This window comes from Brassica rapa, chromosome A03, assembly GCF_000309985.2.
Source record: "Brassica rapa cultivar Chiifu-401-42 chromosome A03, CAAS_Brap_v3.01, whole genome shotgun sequence".
Taxonomy (NCBI): Eukaryota; Viridiplantae; Streptophyta; class Magnoliopsida; order Brassicales; family Brassicaceae; genus Brassica; species Brassica rapa.
Genome location: NC_024797.2, coordinates 1,149,407 through 1,161,172, shown reverse-complemented (window position 1 = coordinate 1,161,172; position 11,766 = coordinate 1,149,407). Strand labels below are relative to the sequence as shown.

The 11,766-nt window shown below is 27.7% G+C and overlaps 1 protein-coding gene across 1 annotated transcript; it reads left to right on the top strand.

Moving 5' to 3' along the window:
• Window positions 1-6,230: 6,230 nt before the first annotated feature.
• On the top strand, window positions 6,231-8,275 carry LOC103855687 (nucleolin 1; the record flags this gene model as incomplete). The annotated part of the gene is made up of 4 exons (XM_033289063.1): window positions 6,231-7,600; window positions 7,680-7,729; window positions 7,963-8,103; window positions 8,173-8,275. Coding segments are annotated over exons 1-4 (366 nt in total), but the record flags the coding sequence as incomplete, so codon positions are not given.
• Between the last annotated feature and the right edge of the window lie 3,491 nt (window positions 8,276-11,766).

Here is an 11,766-nt window from a genome sequence, read left to right as displayed (position 1 = left end):
ATAAAATTATATTCGTAAATAGGGGTGGACACATATCAAGTATATGGATATTTGGAAGCATTCTTGTCAATTCTATCTTTAGCCACCTAGATATTCGGTGACTCCGATATCCGAAATGTTTTAGAATTTTACAGAATATCCGATTTGATTCGTAAATAAAATAAAATTTTAAAAAAATTTTAATAATAACATTTTATTACAAAAATAAAACATTATATAACCTTTTAATTCTAGTACCTAATATAATAAATTTATATTGTAAAACTGATATAAAGTATAATATATATAATTATTTTCATATATGTATATATATGCATATAACATATCGAATTAGATATATGTTCCTAAAAATATTGGTATTAGTGATTTGCTTCTTTTTTGGATATTGTATTTTAGTATTTGATTTGTTTCGTAAAGTTTCAAATATCAAGATTTTTTGGTTCAAATCAAAACGGCTAACAAATCGAATCAAAATTTATGAATATTTTGCTCAATTTTATCTGTAAACAATAAAAATAATATATATATAGTTTGGCTTTTGATTCGTTATCTATTTTTATTCGAACCGAAAAATCCAGAGTTTTATTGGAATTATGTATGTGAGTTTATATTAAAAAAATCACAAAGTACATAGTGTGAACACATTTATGACTATAGTGTGAACGCGTTAGCATATTTATTATCAAATCATTGTGAGGCTGCCACGTGTCTATTATAATGTGAATGCATTTATTACAATGCTTCTCTTTTAATATACAAGGGATATGTGCATTGCATCCACACATGGACACGGTTTGTATTGTTTTTTACAAGAGAATATTTATATATAAAATTAGATACTAATCTGTCCACGAGAGAATATATATACTAATTATATTGTAATTGTAATAATATATTATAAAAATTAAATTTAAATTTTAACAATGAGAATTTTTGCAAAAAGAACACAGCTACGAATAGATAATATTTAAATTTGATATGGCTGTTTATCCTTGTCATATTTTTTCCAACTCATCCATCTTCCTGATAAGCTCTTTCCCGTCTCTTCACATCGCTTCCCAAACCTCTCAAAACAAAATCTTAACTATATCACATGAAAAACTTTAAAATATCTCACCATGTATCTCTTCTTTTGAAAATAATAAAAGAAAATGGCAGCTCTTGCATCAAATTCTCAAATGATAACGAGACAAGGTCACAATAATAATAAACTTTACAAGAATGAACAACTATGAATAGATAATATTTAAATTCTTAAGCGCTTCATAATTCATCACTATTTCATAGAATAAGATATTGTCTTTCATGATTAAATATGGGTATTTGGGTGTTTTTCAAAACCAACCCATATTTTCAAGTCAAATCCAAAACCAACCTTTTTTTTTTGTCCATACTATTCATCAATAAAATTTCCATACTATCCTTATGTTTTTGAATTATTCACAAAATTGCCATTTTTATTTATTTTTTTATTAATTTCGAAATTAACAAAAAATCAAATATACCCTAACCATTTCTTCTTATTTACAAAAATGCCATCATCATCAATTTTCCAACCACCATGAACAACCATTTTTGAGCTCTAAAGCTCTAGAATTCAATTTTCAACCACTTTTTTTCTCATTATAACCCAAAAAACTTCATTTTCTCTCATCTCCTCTACATTTCCATCTAAAAAACTCTCATAACTATCATTTTCATAATCACAAACTTCATATTTTCGAGTTTCTTCATTAGTGAATCGTTAAAGATGCTTCTTTTTGCTCATATTTGGAGTTTGGACGGTTGAAAAGGTTGGAAACAAGCTTTACACATGAAAAATGTAACTATTTACATGGTTTTCGTTCTTTTTCAGATCTGTGTCGCGACGGTAGACTGTTTTGTATGTCTACGCCTCCGTGGAGACTTACGATGCAGTCTATTTGTCAACGCACGGGTTAGTTTTGCAATTGAGCAGACAAATTTTTTTTCTAACGCAGACTTCCCCAGTAGTCTCCGTCTTTACCTTTGACAACAAAAATAAAACTTTCGGTAGACTTACTAAGACGTCTACCTAAAAGAGGTTAGTTTTTCATTTGACCGAACTTTTGACTTTTCAAAATAGACTTCAACGGAAGTCTACAAAATGTAGACTGCCAACAAAGTCTATAAAAGGTCAGTTTTGCATTTGACCAAAAATTTGACTTCGTGGAATAGGTTAGTTTTGTGTTTGACCAAAAAGTTTAAAAAGCAATCAAAAATTTATTAAATTGTAGACTTCATATGCAGTCTTCTTATCTTAAAAAAAAAATGTAGACTGCGTATAAAGTCTACTTTTTTATTTTGGTCAAATGCAAAACCAACCCGTCGGATTTGAGAGTAGACTTCACAAGAAGTCTACACACCCGTAGACGTTCATTTTAATCTACTGATTTGAAGTCAAACTTGGTCAATTGCAAAACTAACCTCTTTCAAAAAAATTCAAACATGTAGACTGCATATGAAGTCTAGTTCTGAAAGTCAAATCTTGGATGAATTCTGGTCAATTGCAAAAAGTAACATTTTTAAATTGTAGACTGAAATGAAAGTCTACATGTACAAAATTACAGCTTTTATTCAACTATAGAAAGCAACCCGTAAAATGGTCAATTGCAAAAACCAACCCAAAGAGTAGACCTATTTGACAGTCTACGTCTGTAAACTGAAAAGAACGTCAACATCTTCAGAGACTAAATATTAAGTCTTCATAGAAAAATCTATAAAAATGTGAATTTGTGTATTATTCATTAAATTTTTTCTAGTTTTTTTGTTTGACAGTGTGTGTTAGTTAATCCTAATGGGTTTGAGTGATTTTGAAAATAAATTTTTTTTTTATAATTATGAAGGTATAATTCATTTGATTTGACAATGTTGTTAGCTAATAATTGTAGACGTATTTCTAAGTCTTCGTTTATAGTTTTGCTAGTAAGGCTGAGCTTGTTTCAAAGCTGAAGTCGGTGACTGTGGAATATAATTTTACATTTTCAGCATATAAGACAACAAAAACTCTGTATGTGGCTAAGTGTCGTGTTCAAGGATGTGGTTGGAAACTTAGAGCGAGTGTGAAGTATGGGCCAAAGACATTTTGTGTGACAAAATATTCGAAAAAGATGAAGAATCGGAAAGGTTGAAGAATGTTCCTTGTGCATGATGGCTGTACACATGGTAAACTTCTTGAAATGACACAAGAAGATTATGATCTGGACAACAAAATTGAGAAGATGGTGCTAACCTATTCCTTACCAAACATCATTTAAAACAAATGACTCCGAATAGGAATATACTCCTCTTATGCCTATCACGAATAATCGACAAGTACGGAACTTGATCGAGTTATCTAAGACACACTTTGTACGCCTTTGTGTATCAAGCCTGCGCCAATACACTAAAAAAATTTGGATTGACTATATGTTAAATAATAAGTGTAGACGTTTTTGTAAATCTACAAATGTAGACTGCAGTTGAAGTCTACGTCGTAAATTCTATTAAAAGTGTATTTGTGTATTATTCATCATATTTTTTCATGATTTAATTATTTTACAGTGTATGTTAGTAAAATTTTAATGGTCTTGGATGAATTTCACAATTTAATGTGTTATAATTATACACTTGATACTTATTGCAAATTGTTTTGATTAGTATTATTCTTGAAAATTTTTGGGAAAATTTTGTATAGATTTTCTTCTTCTCACATGTGTGTTAGTTATTATTTTAGCTTATGGTGGTTTTACTTGTTTGGTTGGTTAGATCTTGTGAAAAAATTGATATCTAACAAAAAATTAATAATATCATACAAGTGAAAACAACTAAAAATGAATACAATGTTTATAGATTATGCATTAAAAAATTATTTAAAAATTAATATTTTATTATGAAAGTTATTACAGAGCAATATATTAAAAAGTATTCTTGAGTATGTTTGATTTTTCATAATCTTGATGCTTCAAATAAAGTCTTGGAAAAAGTACCTGCCAAATAAGATAGAGTTATGAGAAAAACATAAGATAAAAAATAAAATCATATTTTAGTAGACTTTTTATTAAGTCTACGTAAAGTTATTGTTTAGTAGACTTTAGTTGAAGTCTACACTAATGGAAAATTTTCATATTTAAAAGTGTGCATTTAGAAAATTTGAAAATACTTTGTTCTGGAAAATATTTCAAAAATGGTTTTTTGTCATCCTTGTAACAAAGCAAAAAGATAATGTATGAATCTATAAATTTAGTTCATTATAAACACAAAATATCTTATAATGAATATATGGAAAGCTTACATTTTTGGGAAGATGATTTGAAAATATTGGAAGAGAATACCTGCAAAATAAAATAAAATTTTAAAAAATAAGATAAAAATTAAAATCATATTTGAGTAAACTTCTAATGAAATTTGCTTAAAATTCAAGGCTAGTAGACTTCATTTGAAGTCTACCAGCCGTAAGTTTTAAGTAGATTTCAAATGAAGTCTACTCTATCAAAAAAAATAGATCTGAAAAATAATACATTAAAAATATGAAATAAGTTTAAATCTAAAAAACTTTTAAAAATATGATTTAATAGACAAAATAGTTATAAATTAAAGACATATTAATATGAATTTTAATATGTAACTTTATTTGAATATAAATACTAGAACACATATTTTAAATCTATAGATGTAAACCTTACATTTCTAGGAGGAGAAGAGAACAACTATGGAAGAAAATACCTGCAAAATAAGATAAAATTATTAAAAAACATAGAAAAAAAATTAAAGTCATATTTTTGTAGACTTCCAATGAAGTCTGCTTAAACTTTATGGTTTAGTAAACTTCATATGAAGTCTGCAAGCTTTAGTAAACTTCTTTAGAAGTCTACACTGTCTGATAATTTTCAGATCTGAAAAAATCTATATATTTTGAAATGTGAAAATAATTTTAAATCTGAAAATACTTTACATAATATAATTTATAAGGTAAACTAGTAGCAAATTAATGTAGAGAGCTTGATCTATAAATTTATTTGAATATAAACATGTAAATACATATTTAAAATCTATTAATCTAAAACTTACATTTTTAGAGGAGATGATGAAATCCATGAGTGATAATACCTACCAAAAAAAGATAATATTGTGAGAAATAAACATAAAATACACATTTAAAATCTATAGATCTAAAACTTACATTTTTTAAAGGAGAAGATGAAAACCATGAATCATAATATCTAAAATGACAAGATAATATTGTGAGAAAGACTTGAGAAAATTTTAGAGAGAAAGAAGATAATGAGAGAGATTTAGAAACAATTGAGAGAATTTTAGAGAGAAGAGAGATAGTTTTAGAGAGAAGGGAGAGAGTTTTAAGAACTTGTGCAGCCACTTTAGAGAGAGATTGAATAAATTTTGTTTATATAGGGAGACAAAAATGTAACTAGGTTAAAATTTACGATACTGTAGACTTCGTTTGAAGTCTACTAAAATTAAAATTTTGGAGTAGATCTTACTATAACATAGTAGACCTTTTTGGGAGTCTACTATAATAATTTAATTATTGTTGTTTATTCTTTATTATTTTAATAATTTTAATATATGATTTATTAAATTTATTTCTTTATTTTTTTAATAGTTATAGTATATGATTTCACTTTTTGATTCTTAAGGAACTTAACTTAGTTTAAATATAATGATTTTTTGTAAAACAAATTGAAAAATATAGACTGAAAAAGACGTCTTCAGATAAATAGACTTTATTGTAGGTCTACGAAACCCTAAACCACAAATATCAAACCCTAAATGTTTTGCTTGATAATCAAAAAGTCTCATTTATACAAAATATAAACTACTAAACATTAATATGCAGATTTAAGTTAATAAAAAAAAAAAAAAAAAAATCTAAAATCTAACCCTATGAAATCAACTACTAAAAGACATAACATGTTAGAACCTTTTGTTTCTAAACTATGAACATAGTCTAGCACATGATAACCAAATTAGTATATATTCTTCAAAATTGTTCGATTATATGAAATTTTAATTTATTTACTTCATATTATCCATTATATTGATGATTAATTAAAATATCACAATAATTATTTTTATACATTTTTAAAATTAAATTAGTAGACCAAATTAGAGTGTAGACTACAAAACAAGTCTATAAAGTAGACTTCGTAGGAAGTCTATATATATGTAGACTTCTTTTATTACGTGTAGACTTCCAAAGGATAGAAACGTAAAATACATTTATGTTTTTTGTTTGGTCATAAGGGTGAAATAGTACTTTCACTACTCCTTTAGGTTGGTTTTGCATTTGACTGAAAGTGGGGTACACTTTTACATTTGACTTGAATATTTGGGTTGGTTTTAGCAAATGTCACCCTTAAATATGTGCATTGCATCTACACATGGAAACAGTTTCTAATTTGGCTTTTTTTACGAAAGAATATTTATATATAAAAATTTAGGTACTAAACTAATTATATTGTAATATTTGATTCCAATATTATATTATAAAATTTGAATTTAAAATTTTAACATTGAGATTTTTTGTAAATAAAAAACAAAATTAGGCGTAGATAATATTTAAATTTGATATGGCCGCTTATCTTTGTCAAAATTTTCCCAATTCATCCATCTTCGGATAAGCTTTGTTGTGTGAAGGTATACATATCCATTACCGTTTATGTTACTGGATATGACACCTCTCTTAGTGAGATTGATACCGAGAGTGCAATGCGTAAACATTTCTCTTCATGTGGAGAGATAATTGAAGTCGATATTTCCAAGAGCTCAGCTGAATTGGCTATTGACGGAGAAGATGCGCAAGGCAAGGTGATGGAACTTGATGGAAGCGACATGGGAGGAGCAAATTACTTGTTGAGGTTATTTGTGGGGGAATAAACACTGTCCACATGAGGCGTCATTGTGCCCTCCGTAGGAGGTTAGATGACTGCGGGGTGGATAGCTCTAGATTTACAATTAGCAACAAGAAAAAACGTTATGTAGTTTTCTTGTTACTTGTTAATACATTTTTACCTCAACCTATCATCGTCGAATAGTAATATAAACACCAAAAATCATATAATCTTAACTCGAAATGGAATCCCGATTCAGAGAATCAGAGTGTATGGGAACGATAGGTTATTTCGTAGCTTTCCGTACACACTTGCTTTAGGGACATATATGACTCTCATTTCACGCACTAGTCTCGCCAAAGCAGCACGTGAACCATACCGTGAAGCTGAACGTAAATTAACCATAATGATCAACGGTTGAGAATCACTTGGGTGAGAGCAAAACGATAAGAATGTCGACAACCTGGACAAGCTCAAGATCAGGTATAAGCTGTTCTTTTCATATGCATTTATAACTAATTTTAATATGTTTTATTAAAAAGAGTGAAAACTCTAAAACATAGATATTTTAGAAACATAGATATTTATTTAATAATGAATTGGCCGTTGTGCCCAAAAGTAGGGTAGTGGAGACGATATAAATACCTCCTTCCGACCACAAAAATCCCTACAGATCGCTAATGGAAACCCTAGCAAGCAAAGTCGATCTTCTCAACTTGTCTCCGATGGACAGTTCCAGGATCAGGATCATTGTAAGTAATCTTCTCCGTATCGTTATGCTCTTATTTGCTATCGGTGAATGGTTTCTGGTATGATCTTCTTGTACCTTAGGGGCTGGCATTGGACGACCCTCGTACTCTTCCACTCAAAACAAAAATCCGGTAAAATTGATTGCTTTTGTATCTATGAGATGTCTTGTTCTTGTCACGTTGATTGCTTTTGTAAGGTTGACTGTTTTCTTTGTGCGTTTGAAATTTGATCCTTTTGTTTTGTGTCTGTAAGATATGTTGTTTTTGATCCAATTATTACAGTAACATTGATTGCTTTGTTTGTGTGTTTGAGATTTATTTTTATCTGTGTAAGATTTGTTTTGTTATTGCTCCGATTATTGCAGTAACGTTGGAAGGATTATTGTTAAGGGGTATGACGCCAAGCTTCCACATGATGATGTTGAAAGCGCTTTGAGAAAAGTTTTCTCATCATGTGGAGAGATCAATGATATTTTTATTTGCGAAACTGAATATCGTCTCTACAGGTTTGTTGCTTTCTTCATGTTTTCACAGCTTAACCCAAGAAAAAACTTTTTTTTTTTTTTTGCTCGCAGTGATGCTATTATTTATTTCATCGGAGAAGGCGCAGCAGAAAAGGCTTTGCAACTTAGTGGAAGTGACGTTGGAGGATGGAAGCCCATTGTTACACCTTATCCTTTCCGAAACTGCAGGCCGGTACGTAAATCTGAGAATGTTAACTTTTTGTTTTGTATACTATTAACCATGTGATGTTATTATAATAATTCTTGTGCCATTGCAGTTCCCTTATCGTTTGTGTTACTGGATATGACAACTCCCTTAGTAAGATTAAAATCGAGCGGGCATTGCGTCAACATTTCTCTTCATGTGGACGGTTGCGTGACTTCGACATTTCCAAGAAGTTTGCTTCAGCTGAATTTGGTATTGTCGGAGAAGATGCGCAAGACAAGGTGATGGAGCTTGATGGAAGCGACATGGGTGGACGCGAAATACATGTTAAGGTTACTTCTGGGGCAGTAACTGCTGTCCACACGAGGCGTTATCGTAGCATACCTAACAGGAGGGCTTGTAAGGTGCAACGATGTTAAGTATCATACAATGGAGGAGCCTTTCTATATAATTATGTTCTATGCTTTCTTATCTGGATATTTTATCCTGTCAATCTCTGTATGTTGTATTTCTTGTTAATATTTCTGAAAACACGAGCATTTTCCAATACATAGAATCAACTCTTAATCGGGTCCGGTATCTGTTTACGGTTTTCTTCATTCCCTGACCAACCAAAACACACCAAACGTTGAGGTTCATCTGATGCTCGGCCCAACCACTCCTTCGTTTTTTATTACTCATAATATTTCAATTTCTCCTGATCTATTCCTCAACAACATGTGGACTTGGATGTAATTAAATCTTCTAAACTTGTTTATGTGGAGTATTTAACTTTTGTTTTTTGTTTATGTTGTTATTTTACACCAAAGTAAAACTGTGTTAAGCCCAAAAGCATCACTACAGAATAATAAGAATTAAGAAGAATACAGATTGCTCTCAGTCCGGATCTGAAATTACGGAGATTTGAAATATTTCTTTAAAAATTGTAATAATTTTATTTTTTCATAATTTGGAAACATATGCTCATGTAAAAAAACTTTCAATTTTTTTTGAGGTTAAGGTTAATCCCCTATATATTAATTGAGAAACATTTGAATAGTTGTAACCTCAATTTTGTATTAATTAAAAAAAGTTCCAATGCATAGGTGGCACTCAATTAGGTAGTCAATTACATTCAATTGAAAAATAAGTAGGTCCACATTCGATTTTTATATGTTGTTAGATACATAAGTTGGTCAAACTATATGATATAATGATATGATATGATATTTTCTTTCCTAAATAAAACCTACGGAATTACCATAAATGACTAATATATATATATGACAATTAATGATTTTAATAATAAAGATTTGATAACAATTTATATCTCCTCCATCATTTTTTGTTTAATTTTATATTATTAAAATAAATTAAACAATCAAATTAGCTATAAAAATAAAATTTAGATTTTTTTCATATATGTTATATTTTGAATTTTTAAAAACGACAATAAATGACTAAAACTATTAAAATTATTATGTTAAAAATTAATGATCAATGGTTTAACATTTTTATTATAAGAAGATACACATGATTTTAAAACCATATGAGTAAAAAATATCATTTAATAATAAAATAAATATATATATATAGATTAAACACTATATACCATAAGATTACATAAATATTTTAATATCAAAACTTTCAATGAATTTTCAAGAACATTTATAAATTATAAACTTATTAAAGATTTCAGAATGAAAATTTGTTATCGATGATTTAAATATTTTGTTATAAAACGATATGAATGATCATAGAACCGTATGATTATAAATTCTTATTTAATAAATAACTATAAAAATATACTATTCTTAGAAAAATAGGTTGGTCCATCTTAATTTATATTACACTTTTTATTAAACTAACTATCGAATTGATAAATAACGTACCAAAAAATGTTTTGCAATTTCCTTAAATAAAAGCTACGAAATTACCTAATATGAATAATTAATATTTGATAACAATTTTTGTATCTTAGTTCTTTTTTTTAATCTTATATTATTAAAAGATATTAAAAATCACATTAAATATATAATAAAAACATTTATATTTTTTCTTATATGTTATATTTTGAATTTTTCAAAACGTCTATAAATTATTAGAAATTTGAAGATTCCCACTCTGAAAATTTTGTGATCAATAATTAATTTCTTGTCATAATAAGTTACAAATGATCATAAAATTGTATTAATATGAACTTTTATTTAATATTATAAGAAGATACACATGCTTTTAAAACCATATGAGTAAAAAATATCATTTAATAATAAAACATATATATATATATATATATATATATATATAGATTATACTATATACCATAAGATTACATAGTATTTTAATATTAAAACTTTCAATGAATTTTCAAAAACATTTATAAATTATAAACTTATTAAATATTTCACATTGAAAATTTTGTTATCGATGATTTAAATATTCAGTTATAAAATGATGAATGATCATAGAACTGTATGATTATAAATTCTCATTTAATAAATGACTATATAAAATATACTATTCTAGAAAATAGGTTGATCCATCTTAACTTACATTATATTTTTTATAAACTAACTATCGAATGATAAATAATCTACCAAATATTTTTTTGCACTTTCCTTAATTAGAAGCTACGAAATTACCTAATATGATTAACGTATATATGAAAATTAATTATTATGAATAATAAATAATTGATAACAATTTTGTATCTTAGTTCTTTTTTTTAATTTTATATTATTGAAAGATATTAAAAAATCACATTAAATATATAATAAAAACATTTATATTTTTTCTTATATGTTATATTTTGAATTTTTTAAACGTCTATATATTATTAGAAATTTGAATATTTCCAATCTGAAAATTTGTGATCAATAGATTATTTTTTTGTTATAATAAGTTACAAATGATCATAAATATAATGCATATGAATTTTTATATAATAAATATTCAAACTAAATAATATATATATATATACTAATGCTTTAAAGCAACAAGATTGGCTGATCAATTTATCGTCTAGTTGAAATCTTTCAAAAGTATGTGAAAGACTAAAGTAAAGTAAATATGGATTTAGAATAGTAGTTATATTTTACTAACCGAAATACTTGTTTTTTTTTTTTTTTTTTTTGTCAACTATTTCTTTCATTCAAATAACTTAAAACCCAAAGTTTTTAACAATCAACATTCAAGGCTAGCCTTTGCCAAAGAAACAACCTGAACATAATCAATACAAGGAATGAAGCTAAAAGATAGAGGATTGAAGAGAGTAGCAAGGCTTACCGTCATGGAGAACACCTGCAATCTCTTTCAAACCAGACCCTAAGCGCAGGGTAGATATGAAAACTTGAGAGTCTGAGAAATATATGAAATCTAAGGAGGCTTAATTCCTTAGCCTTGAGAAGAACTGAGCAAATCATCAAAGCTCCAACCATGAGTGAAGATCTCACCAACACTAGAGAAACATCTTTTGCATCTTGACAGTTCCAGACAATTTCACAAAGGAGAGACATTAAAGT